The following is a 25558-nucleotide window of genomic DNA, read 5'->3' as shown; positions in this document are numbered from 1 at the left end:
GCAAATTATTCGGGGAATTTTATGCAAATCTTGTCTATCGAAAATAAAATCACACAACTTAGGAATAAAACACTTTTCTTACAAAACAGAGGACCTTCTTTGGTTCTTTCGGTAAAGTCACGTAGAATGAGAATAAAATAATAAATTGATAAAATAAAATAACACAATAATATTCTCACGACGTTTTCCATGGCATATTAGAAAAAGTTAATTCTGTCCTTTACAGTATGAAAAATGAACAGCTCCTGGATAATTGTAGATATCATGAAAGAAGCAGGACCTGTTTCAAAACTGAACATCGTACATTAATTGCATATGATATAGGAATACTGTCATATACATAGTTTTTACAGACCTAATACAGTCTGTTATCCTATAATCCTGAAGAACACTGCGTTATGGAAAAATCGCGTAATAATAAATAATATATAGGGTAAAGCACAGTCCGTGATAACACGTGAGATGCGTATGCAGGCTGAACAAAGACAGAGGCGCATGGATAGCATATAGAAGCATTCAGTAGCATCCCGCCTTGTGTGATACTACGCCAAAGCAGCCTGAAAACCGCTTGTTCCTACTCGCGCGACGTAGTTCTGTTCACTCAATCGCGTTATCTCCAATTTACATCCGTGTCATAAAAAAATTGTTCCCTAATACATTCATCACGTTATATCCTATTTGCATTATGAAAACACGCGTTATTGGAGAACAGACTGTACAAAACTTTACGTGATATCAACACAACTCATATCAGCAATATGGACATTGACAAAGAAAATGGAACCAAATCTTTAAATAACTACCAGAGGTATACATATTAGAGTAATAAATGAGGCTTGTAATTTGCACAATTTTTCACTCACTCTCAGAGGAAGAGTACGACTTAGAGGCGTGAGAAGGCACCACAGACACGCGGAAAGGCAGCCACGCCGTGAGCCCTTGCCAACAACTGACCAAGCTCTACGATTCTCAATATTTTCTTTTAGCCAATTAATGAGTGTTCCTAAGTACTTGGATAACACCCACGCATGTGAGGGGTGCAACACTCTATCTCTGTACAGATAGAAACGTATGGATATCAGTCCACTTGCTGTACTGCTATCTCATGGCAAACCATGGTATGACAACCTCGATGCCTATGGGAAGTTTGACAACATTTGTCTACCCACTCCCTCCTCCACAGTGCTGGATGACAAGCGTGCATCACCACCATAACCCGGTGGAATATAGAGACTGAGAGACAGAAATAGGAACATAGATTAATAAAAACATAATCATGGCTGTTAAGAAAAGTAAGTGGGCATGGGTCGGACACTTCGTGATAAAAAGATGGCCAGTGGTCAAAACATATGTATGTGTGTTGAACGTCTTTCGCACCATACGTATCCAACCGTGCTAATTGAAGGTGCGGGTGCAGGTCAACAATTTCAAGCACAAAAATCAGTTCTAAAGAAATGAGTTTTCAATGTAGATTTAAAAGTGCATAGCTCCAATGGCTTCCTAATGTCGGAAGGAAGAGCGTTCCAGACGGCCGCAGAAGCGCATCTGAAAGCGTGCGATGCAGTGACCGTCTTTGTTCAATAGCTATCTAAAAGCCACTGCGATGATAACCATGTAGCTGCTGCTGGGTTTTACATCACAAGACTAAGGGAGATGATAATTGCTTGGTGAGACCTTCATCCAGCAGTAGCATATGTTGACAGCCTATTCTAACAAAGCAACTTCATGATAAACATTGTAGTTGCTATACACTGTCATACATGGCACATTAATTCAAGAGGCATACACATATGAAGTAACATACGTATCATTAGACCTCCTTTGCCAGTACCAAAATGTAATAATAGGGTCTTTCCCCTTTTTTCTGGCAACAAAACTGAAACCTTTTTACAAGGATTCATATTAACCACGCCTTTTGGCGTCATCTGGTCGAGCACCAATTGGGTCGAGGCTCAAAAGAAAGCCGTCCCTTGGTGTGGACCAATCATTTTAAAGGACAATGGATATATTATCATAGTGTGTTTTTTGTTTGCATTTTGACTGCAGGTATTGTGGTTAATGCAGATATGAATCCTTGTAAAAAGGTTTCAGTTTTGTTGCCAGAAAAAAGGGGAAAAACCCTATTATTATGTAACATACGTAGTTTTTACAAACCTTTTGGAGAGCTCTCAGTGAAATCAACACAACCCATATATGTCTTAGGTGTACATCACAGCAATCATCAACGTTGTTCAAAACTACCGTAGTTTTTTTCAAAACATTACAAATGCTATTTTTAACTCCATTGCTTTATTAATTTTCACGATGGAAATTAAATCAGCTGTTCAACAAAGACATTTCGATAGTTACATTTATTGAGCGACTGTGTTGTCTTGGTGTGGTCTGGGACTGTTTTTGCTATTGTTTTTGCTGCCTTGTCCAATGCTTGCATTTGGTATTGAACAATCGCCAGGAATTTATGGTAGTAGTAATAGGTTTTTACCCTTTTATCTGGCACCAAAACTGACACCTTTATACAAGGGATCATGTTTGCAATAACCACAACACAAGCAGTCAAAATGCAAACAAAAAGAGACAACTCTGATAATGATATGCACTGTCCTTGAAATTGATTGGTCCACACCCGAGACGGCTTTTCTTAGAGCCTACTCTCCACTGGTGTTGGACCAGATGACGCCAAAAGGCGTACAACTCAAAAACAGCGCACTACTCTGATAGTGCGCTATCAGAGTATTGTGTTGTGGTTATTGCAAACATGATCCCTTGTATAAAGGTGTCAGTTTTGGTGCCAGATAAAAGGGTAAAAACCTATTACTATATCTTGCTACTGGCAAAGGAGGTCTCATAGTGAGGAATTTATGTATTTATGCAATATTATACTCTATTTATGTTGAGTGACTTGCGAAGCTCTCCTATACTTTGCACTCATATCAGTTGTATTGTTTGTTGTTGTAACTTTTTGACATGCCTCTGCTGGATATCTGTAAAAAAAGAGCATCATAGCTCATCGGATTCTTCCGGTCTAAAATAAAGATTCTGATTTATCGTGCAACTCGCCTTGAAGTGTTTCACTCCCCACGAGTCTTCAGCAGCTGGCCGCTGAGCATTTCCTTACTGAACACTGCAGCGTGGCAGCGTCTCTCTCACTCGCGTGCCACAGCCAATCGATACGATGTGGATAGTGTGTGGGGGGGGGGGTTCGTCTTCCAATATCCAATTACCACACACAGATAAAGTGCTCACTGATTTATCTTCCTTGTCACGCATGCATTGATCACAGGTGTGTGACAAGCAATGAGGAAGGGCCGCATTAATATCCTTCAGCATCAGCTCGATGCCACACCATGTTGCGCTGTCCCTGGCTTCTTTTTCTGATAAACAGTTCAGCCAAATTAATTGTTTCAATTGTCAGTGCCACTTTCGCTACTTTTCCAACAAACCATGGAGTTTGTTCCCAAGTCTAGATGTGTACACTAGTTATCCAGACATCATGGAACATGCCTGTAAGCCAGCGTATTGTTAAAAAGGGTTGGTGGATCATGCAGATTTGTGAAACTCCCAAATACCCTGGGCTGTAAAATGGTCAGTAATCGCAGTTTAGAAAGTGGGTTCGTGACCCTATATGTGCCTACTATTGAATGTAAGCCCCTCACATGTAAGGGGTTTCTCCATACACTGCAGTTTTCTCCCACGTGGAAAAAAAAACACTTTTAATATAACACGTAGGCTTTCGCGACCAATATCATCCATAATAATATTCTGCACGTGTGGTAAATGTTATGTTGGGCAAACAGGACGCATGATCAGCACGAGACTAAAAGAACATCAGAAAAAGATTAAATTCTCCCAAATACGACTGTCAGCAGTAGCAGAACACGCCTGCCAACAAGGACACTCAATTGAATTTGATGTTGACGTTTTGTGCAAAACTAGCTACTACTGGCCAAGACTAATTAGAGAATCTATCGAAATTGAAAGAAATCAAAATAACTTTAACCATTCGGATAGCTACCGCCTTAGTGCTGCGTGGAAGCGAATGATAAAATAATACATTATTTAAATGCATGCCGATGTTCTTGTCACTGTATGGTGCCGGGCTTGCGAAGTCACGGCCGGTAACGTTGTTACAGGCAGCCCGGGTTGCGGGCTGCAGTACCAACCCTAGCGGTGGTTGGGTGAGCGCTGGTTAGCGCGGAGGCACCGCGAGCAGTGTGCGGTGCCGGCTCCCAGTGAGGGAGCGAGAGCGACCGTCAGCCAGCCAGGGTTACCCTGGGGCATGACACTCTGGCTGACCTGTTGTCGCGTGACCGGACGATACTGGAGGGGGGTCACCGGTGGACGGGGGCCGAGGGGCGGTCACGTGATTCTGAGGGGCTCTCGGGAACATTCTAGAAGGAGCTCGAGAAGCCTGGAAGGTGGGTGGGGCTGAGGGCGGAGCCAGCCCCAGCTCGGGAGCGTTTAACAAGAGCTCGGTGAGGAGCTCGGGGTTCTTCAAGTGTTGGTGTTCGAAGATCCACGTCGGGGAGAAGAAGCCTCTAGCCACGCGGGTCCGGGACCCAGCTTGTGGTCCGGACCGGGATAGCGAACCGTGTCTAGTTCTGCCGTAGCATGGCTAGATGGGCATTCGAGACCCGAGCGTAGGTCGTGTTATGTTACGTACTGTTATGTGAATAAATAGTGTTGCTCCCATGATAACGTCTGCGACTCAGTTGGACTCACTACACCTACAAAGGGCAGCGTACTTCAATAGGGATTACCATTGGTAGGGCCATTTTAATAAACACAATAGACAGGAGGGATAAGTTCAAAGGGCTCGCATAATGCACATGCATAATGTACGTTGCCTCAGTAATCCCCCCCCCCCACATTGTGCAGGAACGCAGAAGCGTGGTCACACATGACACATCTGCGCCTCTAACGATCGAAAGAGTAAGACTTCTCCACAAATCTGGCTGTCGCCTGATGAAGCTAGTTGTAATTACTGGGGAAACGTCGTACTCAGATTGTAAATGTTGTGGCTTGGCTCTCCAACACATCGGTGTGCTGTACTAGTGACGAATTGGCACGTTCTGTTTATGTGACAACCCTTACTAGTTGGCTGTGTCGGGTGGTGGTGGGTTTTAAGGACACATTTATATATTTACGCGATCTAACCCAAAAACCTCTATTATGCTTTGAAAATAGGTGGCTAAACATCGCAAAAGATGATCTTCCTAACATAAATAACCCTGATACTGAGTGAGGTTTTTTTTTCTAAGTAAAGAAATCCCCTTATTACGCTGTTTGGTATATTACGATGTTTCACACCCATTAACCACCCAGCGCCCCAATGCACGTGTAAAAGCGTTGAGGAGATCCTTTACACAGTATGTGTGTCAGCACGTTAAGACATGCATAGCACCCATCCATTCATAGCTGTGAAATTGGAGGCACCATTGATGATGTAGTATTGCAAGTATCAAACACATTTTAAAAGTACTTTACCTACTTTCCACTTTCAGCAAACTACCATTTTGATATAAGAATAGGTTTCCCCCTTTTTTCTGGCAACAAAACAGGTGTAAAGATGTTAAAACACCAAACTGAAACCTTTTACAAGGAATCATGTCTGCATTAACCACAATACTTGTGGTCAGAATGCAAACAAAAAACATACTCTGAGAGCATATGCATTGTCTGTGAAACTGATTGGTGCACACCAGAGACAGCTTTCTTTGGAGCCTCGTCTCAAACGGTGTTAGACCAGAGGACGTCAAAATGTCCCATGGTGCCATTTTGATATTAACGATGTGGTTTTATTTTTCTGTGCTTATTTCAGTATCTTTAGAATTGGCCTTTCTAACGTGGCATTTAAAAATTACTTTTCCCTCGAGAATATACACTAAATGTGTTCAACTTTACGGCTTGTCGGACGGCAATGTGTGGTAGCGACATTACATTAAATTTCAATGTTACTTGTGAATCCTTAGAATAGTTGGATATAATTGTGCTTGCAAAGATAATGGATAATTTAAAACAACGACTCATCGATCAGCTTGCTGTATACAGTTGTGACATCAAACCACAGCCGAATTGGTCACATGACACTCTATTAGGAAGACCATTTTGAGCAAATCTCATGATCATTTAGCATCTCTAGTATATAAATAGTTTTGAAATTGCATGTTACGTGCTGTTCTCCCATACCCACAAGATATTCACGTGTGATAAATATTTAAATACACACCGTAATGTATTATTTACGGTGGTGAATCTATGAGGAATATTAAAGCAGGAACGCCAATGCTCAGGGTTGAGTTAAGGTATCTTGTGGAAGTGGGTACATTACCCATCAATCAATACAGCACATAATACCACAACTCTGTTATTATCCATGTTCAAGGTACCCAGCAGCTGTACACAAATGCTTGGTAAAATGACGATGTACATTGCACATGTAACTGATCATTAACTCTAATCTGCTGATGCGCCTCTTGCCATCCTGTCTGCTTTTCTCTGAATGTTAGCCTTAAATCAAATCGGAATGTGCTAAGGCCATGTGGGAGCCTGGAGACAGTGGCAGATTTATTGGAGGAAAGAAATGATACTCCATTTAAGCCAGGGAATGCAACGTGCAAGCTGAATGTAGTTAATTTGTAGATCTGACACACGTAATTACATTTAAAAGAAAATCTAGCATCTCAAATAGTTCATGAAAAGTCATTACATTTGCGGGTCGCACAGATGAAATGTGAATAAATGCTTACGAACCTTTGCATGTGAGGCACGACATTTTAACCGCACTGGGCAACCCTCCTCATCCCTTGACTGCAATACAGTGCTTAATTTCAGACACTTTCATTTCTTCCCAAGACACCCATTTTAAGTCAAGTTGGCAAGTGGGAAGCCTTCACCGGGTACAAAGGATATAACTGAGCCCTGGTTGCCAATAATGAACAGAAGCTGAGTGTAATTGCTACTTTTCTGCTTCTGAAGCAGAAAACTAAACACAAAGAAGATTGAAATTGGTTCCCTGAATTTGCATGTACTGTACTCTGCAAGCGATGTGTATGGCCAGATTTTCAAAGCAGATAATGTTTTTTACCATTATATATCAGACTGTCATATCCCACTAAGATTCGTGATACTGAATTGACCTAAATCAGACGGCCAATGAATAACATACCATTTCCACAATATAAAGTTATCATGTTTGTAATGTGATGTTTACTGGCATACAGTATTCATTTATTTCAAGTATGATACTTTAAACAAGCCTTATTCCAACAGAAGACATAGTTATCATTTTTTTAGATATAACTCAAGTTAATGAATCTCCACAATGGGTCTTTACAACAGCATGAATATTATTAACAAAACAGAGATTCATACCAGGCTCGAAGCGGTTCGTAAGGGGAACAGTCTATCATTGCTTTTTAGAGGATTATGTTTACAGGTTTCAGTTTAAATATTGTGGAGGGCAAAAATGTGTTTCCAGATTAATTAAAAGTCATATATTAGCATTCCAATAGTATGCATCTTTTTAATAATTCTATTATGCACTTGCAAAGGATGCCATGTTATAATCCTACATTCTATACAAGAGTAAATTGCTCATCATACCTCGTGCTTGGAATGCAGTCAAAGCAGCATAGTGACATACTGTACCTTACAAATGCATGTAACAATGTATACATTTATAAAAGTAATAATAAATGACAAATGACTGCCCTTTGTCAATCCACTGCTGGCTGAAGGCCTCGCCAAGAGAACGACTATGAGATTAAATGTGGAACGTTCAATGGACTTAATTTCCGGAGAGGGGAAAACCAGCACAGCAGTAAAGAGTGTAGAAGTGTTCTCCCATAGCTGCATGTGACAGAATTTACAGTCTCAGATAAAAACGAGATTTTAAAAGGCACTTCCCAGTTCCCCACAGCATTACTCACTCAGATAATCATGAAACACATTACATTACTGACCCTAGAAATGTTGGTGTCAAATTAAACGAAATACAGGAGCACAACAATAAGTTCAAATTCACGTTGTTGCATGAAAGAAACACAATGTTGAAACATCAAAATATGAACGATATATTTTAGTTGAAGCATAAATGTAATACTAATGAATATGGAATACCGTCTACTTAAAAGTCTAATTGATACAATTTAATTTTAAACATTCTGCAATGACCTTTCATCTCCTTGTTGTATAATAGCATGCATTTAGAAATAAACAATTCACCATTTCCAGTACCAACTATAATATTCTTATTGTGTCCAACTCATAGCGAACATGGCTTATTAACTGTTAAAGAAATGCTGTGTTATGGGATCTCCTTTGCCAGTACCAAAATATGAGAATAGGTTTCCCCCTTTCTTTTAGTAACAAAACAGGTGTTAAGATGTTAATACATCAAACTGAAACCTTTTACAAATAATCATGTCTGCATTAACCACAATACTTGTGGTCAGAATGCAAAAAAAAACATACTCTGATAATGTATGCATTAAATTTTGATTTAAAGCTTTTGTGACTGCAGGGATTCACATTCTTGGTTCTTTCGGTAAAGTCACGGAGAAGGGAAACAATAAAATAATAAAAATATAAAACAATAACATTCTCACGACGTTTCGACTGCAACACAAGCAATCATCATCAGGTGTGAAAACCACAGCAAGAATAGGTTTCCATATTTGCTTGCTGTGGTTTTCACACCTGATGATGATTGCTTGTGTTGCAGTCGAAACGTCGTGAGAATTTTATTGTTTCATATTTTTATTATTTTATTGTTTCCCTTCTACGTGACTTTACCAAAAGAACCAAGACTAATATATGCATTGTCTTTGAAACTGATTGTTTTGTTGCCAGAAAAAAGGGGAAAACCTATTATCATATTTTGGTACTGGCAAAGGAGATTCCATGATGTAGCTGCTCACCCCGAGCTCTCATTACTCTGATAGTGGCATTGTCTTTGTGCTGTTCGCTTTTTGGCGTCTTCTGGTCTAACACCGTTTTGAGACTAGGCTCAAAAGAAAGCCGTCTCTGGTGTAGACCAATCAGTTTCAAGAACAATGCATATATTATCAGTGTGTTTTTTTACATTCTGACCAAGTATTGTGGCTAATGCAGACATGATTCCTTGTAAAAGGTTTCAGTTTGGTGTATTAACATCTTAACACCTGTTTTGTTGCCAGAAATAGGGGGGAAACCTATTCTCAAATGCTGCATTGTATGCTTTTCAAAAAAATAACCATCCTCCGGCAATAACAATTACAATCCAGAATATACCTCTAAGTATAATAAGACTGTACACAACAATAACGACAGCATAACATACAACAGACTGACTGGCTCTATGTTCCCTAATGCATACATTAATACATACAACCAATACTGAATGTGGTAAGGTTTTGGTAAAAAAGTACGACCATCTCACATGACTGTTAAGTTTTGGCATTTATAGCTTTCCTCTCATACGAGAAAGAAAATGTCAACACTGAACTCACATTTATGGAATAAAACATTTACATAATCTATAGAACCTTGAAAAGAAGATTTACAATTCTGTCAGTACTTCAAAAGGTGTCTTTAACGCATGTGAAAATGTGTGGGATGGAAGGAAACAGGGATATTTGAGGGACTCATTAGAACTACTAAAAATAACTAGAGTACTCAAAGTAGTCACGGTAACTTTTGTTTATACAATTACTCATGATCGATCAAATTTAATTTATAATCAAACTATATTTACTATACTCGACCAGTTTAAATGGCAAATCCTAACGAGAATGTTCAAATAACCCGAGGCCAATCAAGGTTAAGAGGACATCATGGCCAATACAGTTGATGCCACCACCCCTGACCTCTTTTGATTCTGCTCTTCGTTATAACACAATCATTTCTGGGTCTTGCCATTGCTATACAAGTCCATACAGGACTGCTGTAACATCACCACATTCTGGCTTTGAGTATTTATTCCCTTTGATTATCGATCTCTGGATATGTCTGTCTCAGCGGCCTGCGCCTCCTCAATCCTGCAAGCGTAACCCACCCATTGCTACCTTATGTCGAATGATGCGTTTCTGTTTGCCACTAAGCAATCAAACGTTTCCTGGAAACCATAAAAAAAAATCACAGTATTCTTCTTCAAAAATGTCCCCAGTGTTTCAGAAATTGGCGGGAGACCTTTGAGTGTAGTTTCAGTGATTGTGGCACATGTGCGCAGTTCATGGCTTTTGTCTCTTACTGTTTGAGCTGAAAATATTCGGTTGACAGGGTTTGGCTGTTTGCTCAGGACAATTATAAGATGCTCCATAGTCGCAAAAACACCCATTACATTTTCTAAAACTGTAACAAAAAGATGAAAGTTAACAATGTGGCTTTATAAACAGCGAGTAGTAGCTCTTGTGAGATTCATCAGTGATACATTACTTTGAAAAAGTTCACAACATACGTATATAATTAGACAGTGGCAGGAAGAGATACGCGAGTTCATCTGTATTGACATTTTCGTGTTATCTCCTCTCAGAATGGGTTTTCTCCGGGTACTCCAGATTCCTTCGACATGCCAATAACTCTTAAAAAGGAGTCTTCGGACTAAGTATGGTTTCCCTGGCAACACGACATTTGCTGCACCATCTTCATCTTTGTCATCATGCGTTTAGATCATTAAGATTATTTGGTTGGTATATAGTTCTAAATGATAAGTCATTTCGTTGAGCTGTCATTTGTGGCCAGGTCACTTCTGAAAAAGAAGCTCAGAGCTCAGTGGACTTTACCTGGTAAGATAAACAATTGTTACATTTTATTTGTATCTTTTAAGTGATTTGTTTACCTTTCCTATACGTAGGACACCTATTGTGTTTTGTATTGATTGTTATTGTAATGCTCTGACCTGCCTTGGACATCTGTGAAAAGAGATTTATAACTCATCGGAATTTCCCCAGTATAAATAAATATTATAATTCTAATTTATCATCAGCAGCACTAGCCATATCAACAATAGCCACGACAGTAAGCAATTGCATCATCTTCATTATCATCAGCAGCATCCATTTATTATCTACTTTTCATCTATAATAATCAGCATCATGATTCACATCAGCAGCAGTCTCAGCATCCATTTACCTGTACGCAGAGAATAACAGGTATTGCTATTTTATTGCACGCAAACGACAGGAGGTACAAGAGCAATGTGCATGCATAATGTACGTTGATTACCATATGAATACCCCAACCGGAAATGTATCCCCATTGTAATTTATATGCATTCATTAATCCCCCCCCCACCCCCCCTTGCACAAGAAGAGCTCACAAGTGACGTCATCACATCTATCCCTCTATTTAAGGAACGAAACAGGAGGATTTCTCTACAAATCTGGCTGTCGCCTGATGAAGCTAGTTGTAATTACTGGCAAAACGTCGTACTTATATTGTAAATGTTGTGGATTTGCTGTCCAACATACCGGTGTGCTGTACTAGTAACAAATTGGCCACGTTCTGTTTACGTGACAACCCTTACTAGTTGGCTGTGTCGGGTGGTGGCGGGTTTAACGACATTTATATTTACGCGATCTAACCCAAAAAAACCTGTATTATGGATTTATTATCTAATTTTCAATTATCATAATCAGCATCACCGTTCACATGATCATCCTCATTATCATCATCGTATCATCCTCATCTTTCTTTGCCTTTACATCACGAATGTCACCATCATTCCAGCACATAGCAGAACGTGTTGAGCATAAATGGTAGAGAGTTATCATAAATACTGTTTGTTATTGAATTAATAAATCAGAGAAAAAAAACCCTTACATTTCTGCTATTTTTTGAAGTCATATTTTAGTTGTATTTATTTACTCGCATAATTGAACGGATTAAGCCCGATCAGAAATTTGAACGTTCTATCCGCATAGAAGAGAAAATAGAATATCCGTGCAAACCTTGAGGAGCTCATGTAAATTGCCTTCAAGGTGATAGCATTCCAAGGGCCCAAATGCATTTCACCACTACAGCCATATTTATTCAATATGCGCCAATTTGCATAGTTATCAAAATAGACAAATTGCTCAATTTTAGCAACATGCAGCACAATGCCCTGATACACGTATAGTACAATAGAGTATGTCGTATTATGTGACTGGAGTGTGGTTTGCATGATTTACAATTACATGAAGGCAAAACAAAGCATTGGCAATCCAGTAGTTGTCAACCTTGCACGGTTTGGAATATTAATTAAGTCATTAACTCTGCCCATTATGGTTGTCTATGAATATAATTAAAATAACGATTCCTTTGACTATATGAAAATGGGACAAAATACTAGCCCACTTGTATATATTCTTTCATCACAGCAATGGATTCCAAAATTCCAGGCTAAGGAATTCTCTAAATACAAGACTGCATAAAACAGAAACTAACAGGACTGATAATGTACTTGCACAAGTAAGTCTTACGACTTTCCTTTGCACCACCACATTTGTTTAGAATGTTCAATCACAGCAAATGGCATCCATATATCTCGCACAGAATAATCATTCGCATCCTTGTAGAGAATATAATTAACACAACAAATAAGCAGACAATACAAATTAGGACCAATATCTAACAGATGGGTTATTTTACTATAACATCTGGCAGTTCACCAACATGAGTTGAAACACACCTGACTCTTTAATGAGATACTTTTATGTCGAAATCGATCAAGAGCTTGCATTGTTGAACCAATGCTGCTGAAATTATGCAATCCCAGAGGGCCTCGTGCCTGATTTGATGGATAACAATTACTTATATTATTTATGTATAGTAGAGGGATAGGTATGTGAAGCAGATGTCTGCTTATGCATTTTATTCCCCGCATCTGTGGTTTTTAATTGCACCCCTGTATCAATTGAAGGTCGTCTCCACACCAGCATTACCAAAATGTATCACAAAGTGCTATGGGTCTTGTTGTGGTACAAAGCCAAAAGGAGCCCCGCCTCATCGTGAAACAGGACCGTCGAATCATCTGACTCTTTTAAACCGATTTCAAGCTGTACAATAATTTATTTTGTTTAAACAGTGATCGCTTTGGGATGCCAAATCACATCTAAAGCTAACATAAAACACAATGGGCAGTTTCGGACATAAATAAGTAATTTGGAACAACATTTCCATCACTGAGAATGCATTCCACACTCACAACATGTTTAAAACAAATGCATGTGATCCAGCCTACACCTAGACCATGAGTACTGAGTAATTCTGAGGTTTAACGTGCAACTATTTAATAAGAGCATGAATAACATATATTCTTAAATGCTGAATAGAATAGCATTTGATTGCGGTGGGCAAGCTCTTGTGCAGCCTTGATTCTCTAAGAACAAAAAAGCAATGACCTGGCACAGTCACGCACTTGGCCACGGAGTTTATTGTTTTCCAATTCTCTTGTAGTTTATAAAGTCCACAATGGTAATGAAAAGCTCGATAGCGAGCTCCAAACATTAGCGGCAGCACATTTAACATCAGCAGTATGCAACGATATTGCTCCCAATGTCACTGTGAAATCTAGCGCTATGGCCCTTTAGCACCAAGAATACGAGGTACTTTATCCTAGATCTTTATTTATTTATGGATTCCCTAAAAACAAGCCTGTAGATGGTTGGGTTGTTTATCATTTTCTCAATGGCATCATTCTACACTCTGCAGTCTGGCGTGATAACATATAATACTATTCATTGTAAAACATTAATTTAACATGAACAAAGAATTACGGTACATGTATCCTTGAACTCACCTTTCTAATATCAACTAAGGTCTATTTAGTATTTGTTTTAATAGTGGAAAGTACGATTCTAGGAGGAGTGGTGAAATGGCACAGTGCTGAGCACAGTACGGTATAATACGCAGCCACCGAAGTTCAATTTATGGGCATGACTAACATCAGTGCCATCGTGATATCTGAACCGGTCCTGGGGTATCCCCTATTCACCCAACCGCACTAACCAGTGTGGTGAAGTATGGTAAAATAAACTCTCATGGTACGGACGGTCTTCATCCTGAATTGTATTGACAAATGGTTGTGAAGTATTATTTACTACTATTATTACTATTTTAGGAACAACACAATGCCCTAACTCATTCACTTCCCACAATGCTGTCATTCCCACTGTGCCAACTGTCACCTAGACCAGCTCCCACGAAGCAGAGAGCACGAACCTCGGTCAAAAAGTGCTGTGCGTTCTCCAGCACGTGCCGCAGTTCCGTCAGCTCCAAGAAGTTGCGCTTCAGGGTCATGTGGTTGATCTTCACCTCATTCAGCTCCGTCTCCAGCTTCTCAAGCGTTGCCTGGAAATCAAGTGGAAGAGGTGGGGTTAAGGTAGCTATAGTAATAATGGCATTATAGGGTCCCATTTCCACATAATACAATCACACTGCAGGATGGAAGACACGATTCAACTCGGATTACCACTTCATGGTTTTCCCAAGATGTCTTCCTGTTGAGGGAGCTGTCCTGGGAAATCTATAAGTCTTCCCTGTACATGAAACCTCTTGGTTTTGTAAATTGTGTAATCATAATAATAACACAATTCTCAAGGCAACGCATTTACATGCAGTTCTCCTCTTTTCTGGTATTGTGAGATATTGTTATTACCATGATATGTTCTGGTCTTTTTGTACCTCAGAAGGTGGCAACCCGAAATGCAACAGCCCATGGAACCCTTCATCAAGGGTTGATTATGGTTTTTCTCTTCCTGTGGAGCAGCATATGAAGGCAAATACATTCTAACACAAGGAGATGTTAAGAAACATGTGACGAACAGACATGGCCTGAGACTAGCCAGTTGCGGCAGGTGTGTATGATGGATGGCTGCCCCAATAGAGCTCGTGACACCGCCTGTGCTGCTGTAAATCAACGAACAGCATCTATTATCCATTAAGTGTGCTTGTTTTCCTGTATCACAACTGTACCGCATTTAAACTCTTGTTAAACTGACAGGACATGCTTTACACGTTGTAAAAGCTTAATTGATTACACTATGTAACACAAGTTTCGTTCCTGGGTAGTAAGTGTTATTTCGTAATTGCTTATGCCTAAAAAGTATATAAAATAGCTAATTATTTCCCACAAACTTTGCTTTTATGACCAGGACAGTGATATTTTGAAATTTACCTATTTTCAATGAGAAAACTGGCGAATTTGTGTCCTTTCATTCACATAAAGTCAGATAAAAAACATGAATCGAAATAAGTATGTCTTTATACCAAAGTAATTCAAAAATTACTACAAAAGATTTAGAAGTGAATCGTTTTTCGAGATTTACGATTATACTGTAAATCACTTTCACAAATCAGCCCCCAAATGTAGTCTCCCATTATGTTCTTGTTATACTGTCCTTGGTAGCGGCGTTCAAAGTCAACTATATCCTGGTGGAAGCGCTCGCCTTGCTCCTCCGAGTACGCTCCCATGTTCTCCTAGAATTTATCAAGATGAGCATCAAGGATATGGACTTTGAGGGACATCCTACAGCCCATTGTGCTGTAGTTCTTCACCAGAGTCTCAACCAGCTCCACATAGTTTTCAACCTTGTGATTTCCCAGGAAGCAAAGAACCATTGCGACAAAGCTGTTCCAAGCCGCTTTCTCCTTACTAGTGAGCTTCTTGGGGAATGCATTGCACTGAAGAATCTTCTTTATCTGTGGTCCGACGAAGACACCGGCTTTGACCTTTGCCTCAGACAGCTTAGGGAAGAAGTCTTGAAGGTATTTGAAGGCTACCGACTCATCTACAGCTCTGACAAATTGTTTCATAAGGCCCAATTTGATGTGCAGTGGTGGCATCAGCACCTTTCGGGGGTCCACCAGTGGCTCTCACTTGACGTTGTTCCTCCCCACAGAGAACTCGGTCCACTGTGTCTAGTCCCACATGTGGTAGTGCGCCTTGGTGTCTAAATCTTTTGTAGTCATTTTTGTATTACTTTAGTATAAACACATGTTAATTTTGATTCACATGTTCATTTTTTCTGACTTTCTGTGAAAGAAAAGACAAAAATTCGCCCGTTTTCTCATTGAAAATAGGTAAATTTAAGAATATCAATGTCTTGGTCACAAAAGCAAAGTTTGTGGGGAATAATAGTCATTTTCTGTACTTTGGAGGCATAAGCAATGAGGAAATAATACTTACTTCCCAGGACCAAAAAAATAATTTGTTACACAGTGTTATAAGACTTTTGGCAGGATTATATTGAGTGAATTGCAGTTGAAGAACTTTTAAGCAATCTTTATACGAACTGAAAGTACAGCAAATAACAAAAACAATACGACAAAATAGACTAAATACAGTAAAAAAGTTATTGGAAAATTGATTATTCGATAATTATCATTGTATCTTTAAAGTGTATATTTTATGGTTTCATTAAATATTACATCATGGCAAGCTTGATTGTATACATAGAGGTGTTTGTGCAATGCCATCTTTTGAATATTTTCATTAGGTAAAGCCCCACTATAGTATATAAATCCCACTACAGTGTATATAAATATGTATAAATCCCACGATATAGAAATCCCACTTACAACGAAGGTGGTTCTAGAATTTTAGTTTATTGTTGTATTGATGCAATTGAGATTAAATGATTTATAAGAAAACAATAATTGAGTTTAATTAAATAACCAAAAACAAGCATTTCATTTATTTACAAAGAATCTGTCAAAATTTGCAATTGTGTCTTAATGCATGCCAAGCGATTAGTGTACGAATGTAGTTAATTATATGAAATTGCAAAAACAATGCCAGCTCATAACAGCGCAAACACATTTTACAATCAATTGTTTATCCTGTTAACATGTATTTTTGTGCATTGCAATATAACATACTATAATAGTATTAGAGTTAAGTTAAGATTGTCTGCTTGTAAAAATACAAATAATAATGCATCTTCATTACGTGAAAAGACATGTTATTTTCAAGGAAGAATGCATCGTTTAAAGTATTTTAACAAATAATGCTATTAATGTTAATAGTCCTTAACTGCGAGTACTGTTACCAACGCATTAATATATTTAACATCTAGAGGAAGCATTGTCGAAAATAGTATGATATAGTTTAGAAACCTTGGAGGATTGTGTGAACCAAATGAAAAGCATTGAAGTCACTGGAGATTCTGAAAATGGTTCAATACAATGTGAGATTAGTCAAGGGGCTAGGGTTAGCCACTTGTGAAAGTGGGAAGCTGGAAATAAAATTGGTGACATGAGCCACACGATTGTATGTGGGTGCCCTGCAGATGCTCTCTGAAAATCAGTTGAATGAATTCAATAAGCAGTTTTTTTAAAGCTAAAGAGTGTAGACTAATAGTGTAGCATTCGGAAGTATAGGATGCAAGGTAATATGGAAGTACAGTGTGGTTGGTATGGAGGAGAAGAAGCGACATTAAAGGTTTTTTTTTTAATCAAACACCACAGTCTCAGGCTGATTGTGCAAAAAGCCACGTCCATCAGTGTAGGGTCTCCCGATACCCCCCTCACTCCCTGCATCTTCATCTTATTTTCTCATTCAGGAAAAAAGCCAAAAATATAGTTTGTTTCACATGACATTATCCTGGTTCCATCGCAGTTGATGATTAGTAAACTACATTTGCATGCAATATAAACAAGCAAAGCAATACACGTATGCAATTCTAAAATGCTGGACAGCTTGACCGGTATCATCGTGTCCGTTATATAATGGTATAATGTGCATCGTTACAGTCCAGGTTACTGTCTATGAACACATTATAAATCTTAACTTAGATAATAATGTGAAATTGTTTTTATCAACCATGAAATTTCAGTTCAGAACATTTTGTTCAGATGATATACAACTCAGTGTTTGTGAGCACTGATTTATATATATATTTATATGTACGCAGATATTAAATCAGTTTCGTTTGGTCTTGGGCAAGAGCACCTCAGTTTGACTGATGGAAATACAGCAAAATTATGCTACAGAGCCAAGCCCATTGGCAAGACATAATGCAGCACTGCCTGCCAGCATCTACAAGCAAACCAATGGTGTTTTTAATGAGCGCATCTTAAACTTGTGCATTTTCTCAACTCTGCGCAAACTTTGTGAGGGCTTCTCTCTGCAGCTTCATTAAGATACTGAATATTACAGCCGATGGGCCAGGTGGCTCAGAGGTCAGAAGGCTGGGCTGGCACCGCTGACATCCTGGGATTGAATCCGGGCAGCCACCGGTGATTAAATTGAGTTCTCAAGTGTAACATGTTTACGGTCTCAGCCTGCTCACGAACGACAGTACTAAAAACCCCCATCATTTAAATGTTGCACTTTATTTGGCTAAATTCCAGCTCCGAGAATGAAAAATATTAGTTTTACTGACATGGAACAATGCATTGGCAGCGTGTGGTTCTTAACCTGGGGTGCACGCACCACCTGGGGGTAAGAGATGTCCTTTCTGGGGGTGCGAGACATGCCAGATTTTTTTTTTATATAAGATACATAATCGAAACACAAATTAAGCACGGGCACGTAAGTACAACTACATTATATTCTTGGTTATTTCGGTAAAGTCACGTTGAAGGGCAACAATAAAATATTAAAAATATATATTTTTCGAGCAGTGGCTCTTAACCTTTACTGTATGCTTGCACCCCTTTGGTTCTCAATCGTAAAAAAATGTACAATGTTGAATAAATATATAGGTTTTATGAAACAAAGTAGTTGTATTTTGATTTTAGGCTTTCGTGACTGCAGTGATTCATATTCTTGGTTCTTTCAGTAAAGTCACGTTGAAGGAAAACAATAAAATAATAAAATATTTTTTTACTGCAAGCATGCAGTAAAGGTTAAGAACCACTGCTCGAAACGCATGTTTCTAAATGTGGAGGAAAAAAACTGGAAGACCCAGAGAAAAATCCACACGAACGCAGGGAGAACATGCAAACTCCAAATGTATAGGCATCAGGGTTCTGATCGAACCCACGAACTCCTGAATACCAAGTGAGGTAGTTAACATCTCGCCACCGTGGCGCCCCATATCAGAAGTCACGTTAAAGATATCTGACAAACGTGGCATACTGCTGTGTGAGATTTTCAAGCGATTCACGCCAAAAAAAAACAATGGCAATAAACTGACAAAAAAGACAAAGATAGCTTGTTTCATTGCCAAGTCTAAATACTGTATCTTGCATTGTCCTTGGCCTTGGCAATATATACAGTTTACGTCATCAGCAGCAGCAGCAGTAGCCATTTTCAATCAACTACTGGGTAAAGGCATATTCGTGTTACAAGCAATGTCTATCATTCTGTATAATAATAATTAATGTCAGTCACTCCATCTCCAAATGGTTGGACCCTGATTCATGCACCCAAAATCTGGGTGCCTTTTGCTCATTTAGTTAATGAATTTTCCTTCTATGTTCTGTCCAAGCAATTATATAAAATAAATGTGTTACGTCCATGTGTTTTATTTGTTTTATAAACCCTGCATTTTCATGTTATCTCTTGGTGAAATATTGAAAGATTAATCTGATACTACTACTGTGTATATGACCATAAATATGACATGCACCAATAACCGTAATGTATATCAAGCCACCGTGACCCGAGGTCAGTGTTACGATGATGAGCTGTAAATCGCTTGACACGTAAAATCATAACCTTGAATATGAGACACATATACAACGCTTTATTTAGTATTAACCAATAAAAAGCATGGTATCTGCAGGAATTGGGGAAAAACTGATTGACCCTTCCAACAATACTGCAACAAATTTTGTTTACAACATGGCTCTCCAACAGTGTTGAAATTATTTTGCTTCAGAGCACCTCAAGGCAACCTCCATATTGAATCTTTTCCATGAACTTCCGTGTACAAAAAAATCCCATATATGCAGTATTGCATTTTTCCAATTTCCCCTGGGGTAATTCCCCTGCAGAAAAAGGAATCTACATAAATCTATGTAGGCTGCTGTCAGTGATTTGTCAGCAGAATTGCTCGGCAAGGCATTCCTTCCCATTTCTCCACTCTCCTCCCCGCAGGCACAACACACACTGGTGCTGAGTTCACAAGGGTTATGCTCGACCTTCCGACCACCCCCGCCTCCTCCAAACAGCATGCTTGCCTTGGCCCTAACACAACCTGCCCATACCTCTGCTGCCTCTCTGTACAAATGTCTGCTTCGGACGCACAAGACACATTGATGGCTGAATCATCCATCCTTCCAGGAATATCGTGCACACCTACCACTTATATTCGTGCGATTGCAGAAGTCAAATTAATACGAACGTTTATAACTAAAGGGTTAACCCTTTACCCACTAGGGATTCGTTGGTAATTCCAAAAGCTCTATTTTAGATATGGTCACTACATGCTCAGGAATGTATACCACACATATCCTAAAAAGTGCAATCAATCAAAAACTTGTAAAAACTACATTTCCTCCATAACATTTATTATCTACAATCTGTGTCGAAACCAATTACTATCAGGTTACCTTTCAAGATCTATGTGGAATATAATGTTAACACCTGTAAGTATCCCGCTGATTATATATGTATGTTGAATTTATTTCACACAGTACACAGGCAACCATGCTAATTGGAGGTGCGGGAGGACAACAAACTAAAATGAGTGTGTTCAAGCCATTATCTCTGTAAAGTTGATGAAATAAGTACCAATTTCTGGGAGGTAAACTGTGTTTGTCATTTTGATTTAAAGCTTTCATGACTGCAGGGATTCATATTCTTGGTTCTTTTGGTAAAGTCACGTAGAAGGGAAACAATAGAATAATACAAATATAGTATTATTTTATTGCTTTCGTGACTGAAGGGATTCATATTCTTGGTTCCTTCGGTAAAGTCACGTGGAAGGGAAACAATACCGAAAGAACGAAGAATATGTGTTTGTCATTTGAGTGGGCAGATGCCTTGACTTTTTTATAAGAGAGATGCCTTGCTGACTCAACTATCATTTACAACAAAGTATATTTTTTTTGGTGTGATTTGTGCACTTTAGGAGGCACACACATTCTTAGACAGGATTTTTTCGTGTTGAACGGACCAAGGGCCTCAATGTTAATAAAATTGTAAAAATGCCATAAATGCGAGCACATCACTTGGGTCCGTTGACATTGCGAGGCAGTTCATTAATCACGAGCTGTGGTGGAAACGCTCTCCTGCCATCCACTTGCTTCGTGGGCACTGCAGGAGAGTACAATACTCTGACATATCCAATAAATCACCGTGGACAAAGAAACATCCACAGGAAACACTCAGACCATTTCAAAGAGAAAACTTTCTTCACTACTCCATTGTTCACGCTTTCTTTGCATTCCACAAAATTAGATCGATGACAATGTGTCAAGTAACATGTTTGATGGTAATGGATTTAATTGCCAATAGAACTAAGCTCACAAGAACCCATAGTTTCCTAATGGAAATTTGCAACGTTTGCCAGAGATATTGGTTTATGCACAGTAATTTATGGTGACGTACGGTACACTCTCATTTGGCAAATTGATATATTTGTAAATCACATTAAGATTGGCCACCGGTGGCATTGCAGATGTATAAGAAAAGCACTCTCTACAAGCGCACATTTACTCTGACGTTACAATGACTCCTTACAATTCTTGGCAAAATGGGCCTCTCACAAGCACTCGAATATCATCCAGCAGAATAACAACATAATTCAGCACTTGTCAATAAGACGAAATATTGGGCCAGTCAGGATTTTGAGGAAGGACCCTTTAGAAATAGATTTAGGTTATACGTATTTTACGTGAAAAGAAAGACACACTTATTCAGATGCATTTACAATTTCTCAGATATACTGGGCCTGGACTGGCAGTGAAGGGAACTCATACTTGGATGTCCTCATCTTTCCCACACAGCTGTATGTAATCTCCACATTTTGCTCAATAACACGGTGATAGAATAAAAAGCAGGATTTTAATGTGATAATTGGTGAATTTGGTGATCTTTGAAGAGTAAATACTTTTATATCAAAGGTCAAACATACAAAATTTTCATGCATTTTAAAAACAAAAATCCAGAACCTTCAATCGATAACCTCTGATATGACACAAAAAGCATTTGCTTGGTGGCTAACTGCACAATGTTATGGGCCCATAACTGCTGATTCTAACTTGCTGTGTACTTAATAGTATTCAAAATTCTATGTTTTTGCATCACAAAACTTTTCTCTATTACCGTGCTGTGGTAGTCCTTCAAAGTCACCACTGCTGTGTTCCGCCTTTTTTCCCAAGTATTACTTATTATTATAATGAGGTTCTGTTCTTCATGCCAATCGTGTGTTCTCTGATGAGCGGCTGTGCGTAATAGCTCTGCATGTATTCCCACTTACCGAGCAAGGGTTGCTGCTTTTCAATTGGACTAATTACTGATATATCGTCTTGATTGCATGAATACAGGCCCATCGCATTTGGGATCCAGATGCATAATGTTGGTTAGGGAAGCCCCCCCATCATGTAAATTTATGTTTTAAAAAACCTTGTATTTTTTGGGTGGGTCCATGAGTTTGGGACCCACGTACAGTTCTGTCCCCCCCCCCATCACCTCCTCTCCTCAGGCCTGATTGCATCTCAAATTCTTAAGCAAACAAGTTCCTGTGGGAATCTAACAAAATGCCTGTCTGGTCATGTGGGTTTTACTATAGCATTTGTGGCTGCATTGTGGTTATTTTCGGTGATTTACATTAATGAGCATGTACAAGTGTGATTGTCACACGCAAACGAAAAACAGTATATGCACATAAAACCCTATTAATATAAAAGGTCAAATGATTTACTTTTGTATTACGGATTTTCCCCTCCTCACAATTGCCAGTTTTTAAAGTTGGAACTAAACTGTTGTGCTGTTTTTTTTTACTCATATAAGAATATTGTATACAAAACTAAACACCGCACTGTACAGTTATTGCTACGATAGATAAGATGTAGTCCACAAGCACCATCAATTTGTGTTGATGAGGACATCACCCTTGGTATGCCTCTGACTCAAGCACATGATGCCCTGCATAACTCGCCCTGATGCGTTCTTTAAAAAATATTACCACTTCAAAGGAAAAACGAATGTTAAACATTTCCTCATATAAAAAGTACTTTTTAAAAAATGTTCCATCCTAAAAAAACGTTTTAAAGAAAAATACTTTGGAAAATTTTACTGCATGCTTCATAATTATTATTTTATTCCATGTGCAATTATTTTTTTTATAAGCTGTTGGTCATACTGGAGTATTATGGAGAAAAACTAAATGTTTGTCTTGCAAATAGCCAGCGAGCAGTAAAGTACCTTGGGCCATGTACAGACCAAGGTCTGTTTGAGAAAATTAAAAATCTCAAACCAGCGGGAGTCATGGATTAAGCTGCCGTGTGCAGTCAATCTGATAAAAAGCTGGGCCGCAATTACACTTTCAGATATGTTGAGGCTATCAGTGTAGAGCTTTTATTTAAATAAAGGATACAATAAATTTCAGTATTTTTTTGGTAAGTTGCCAGAACTCATTACTTTAGAGATTATGCATCAAGACGAACCAAAACAAAATTAGACAAATCTATGGGACCATGTTTTGCCAGTATCAAAATTATGAAAAAAGAATAGGCTTCATGCTCTCTGGCGATAATGCATGCTGTAAGATGGTCAAACACCAAATAGACACCTATTGCCTTGCAATAGATGTTCAAGGCAATAGGTGTCTCTTTGGTGTTTGAACATCTTAACACGTATTCTTTCCCGATAGGGCAAAGCCAATAATTTTTTAATTAAAATTAGACTCCTTTAAATATTTGTTTTTGGCTTTAAACTGCCTTCTATCTAGCTTAGCTGCTGAATAGTTTTATGGGCATAGTAAAAGGACGTGGTACTCGACAGTTGTGGACAAATAACAAGATGGCCATGAGCGTTTAGTCTACAAGGTATTGCATGCCACGCAGTTTAAGGTTGTAGAAACTACAGAAGTAGAAGCACTCTGTTGAATTATCTATCGCCCACAAACATTTGGAAACTTCAAATGTTTCCACTTGCAGACATGCCATATATTTCAATGTGTTATTGTTATATCCTCTTCGACATTTACCTTCCGAGATGCAAGTATATGTATTAACGTATAAGTAGAGAACATGAAGCAACCAGCACTAATGCCCAGCACTGATTGAAAATATCCTGGTGATTATATTTACATCTTTGAAGGATGTGAGAAAATGAATAAAGCCATTTTCAACTTGTTTTAACACCATTCTCAGTTGTAATGGCTTTCCAGATGTGGTGTAGAGAGGATTGACGGCCAAATGATATCCACCGCCCTCATGGGATTCTGTGACAGCATCAGCCACCAGACTCAAAACATTGATTTCTGCCACGCAACTGGGAATTCTTAGCTAGTTACGGGGAGAAAAGTGCAATTTTAACACCTTGGAGTAAGTTAGCTTTGTGCTGCCATCGATGACAAAGCCGAAAGCGTCAGGTTTTGCAATAAGTAAACCTTTCCAGATTACAGATCAAAAGCATTAATTTCACAGTTGTTGGCACCACTGCTCAAATCTACATTCGGATTGTTGCTGGCTAAGTACCTCGATACATTTAAAGATACAATAAAATACAAAGCAAGCAATCTTTATATTTACTTAAAAGTTATGCATACGTGAAATTGAATATTGTTTTGTGAATAATCTTTTATAACCAACAATCTCACAAATTATATGGCTGAAGCATCAATTGCATACTAAGTTAAGTGGACGTTTCTCTTTAATAATAAACTGTAAACTTAATGAACCCTGATCTCTCTGTTAGATAATGGCCTCCCTACACTGACGCCATGCCTAACGGCCTTGTGGTGCCACAATCCATCTTACTTATGCACGTGAACTGGTTTCATCATTCCATCTCCACAGTGTTGTCCCCTTTGGGAGTGTTACCTCCTCTTACATGCCATTCCATGACCAGGCGCATTTGTTAGCTACTATCCCTTCTAGCGATGTGTCCTGCTCAGACCCACTTATTTTCCTTTACAGTCAATATGATGACCCTAATTTGCATGTGCTCTCTAACCCAAATGTTCCTCTTTCTGTCTCTCAGCGTAATAAACCAGAGTGTATTTCTCCATGATTTTTGTATACTTTCAGAACGTGTTTCACGTCTCTGATCCATCTGTCATAGCAGACAATATTCACTGCTTGAAAATGTTCCTCTTCAGAGACACATTGGTAATTTACTTTTCATTATCAAAGTTTATTGTTCAAAAGTCTTCCGTCCTACTCTGTAACCATCATTGTGATCCCGATATGCCTTAAATATTGCCCTAGGTATATATTTAGTGTTTTAGTGTAATCGTTCCAACAATGATTTTCCTTTGTATAGCAAACCAATTCTACGTGACTCTTGTTTTGCACACATTTATTTTTATTTCAATTTGTTAATTTTCCTTGCTTGTTATCATGGATACATCATCAGAAAATCTAAAATCGCTAATATTTTTTCTATTCAGTTTTTTTACAATGTATTTAGGTTTGTATGTGCTCTTCAATTTTCATAACACATACTCTCATGTTGCTATGCATAGCCTTTGTGAGTTTC

At 38.7% G+C, this 25558-nt stretch overlaps 1 protein-coding gene across 3 annotated transcripts in view; it reads right to left on the bottom strand.

Moving 5' to 3' along the window:
• Window positions 1-25558, bottom strand: part of LOC116938719 (V-type proton ATPase 116 kDa subunit a 1-like) — a 276745-nt gene that overhangs the window by 194558 nt on the left and 56629 nt on the right. For all 3 annotated transcript variants that reach the window (XM_076056558.1, XM_032946244.2, XM_032946245.2), the window contains exon 4: window positions 14182-14310. In XM_076056558.1, coding sequence (XP_075912673.1) covers window positions 14182-14310 — 129 coding nt within the window. The remainder of the gene's footprint in view (window positions 1-14181; window positions 14311-25558) is intronic.

The sequence above is a fragment of the Petromyzon marinus genome, chromosome 4 (genome assembly GCF_048934315.1).
Source record: "Petromyzon marinus isolate PM22_M1 ecotype Great Lakes invasive population chromosome 4, UKy_Petmar_22M1.pri1.0, whole genome shotgun sequence".
Classification (NCBI taxonomy): Eukaryota; Metazoa; Chordata; class Hyperoartia; order Petromyzontiformes; family Petromyzontidae; genus Petromyzon; species Petromyzon marinus.
This window is presented reverse-complemented; position numbering and strand designations above follow the sequence as displayed.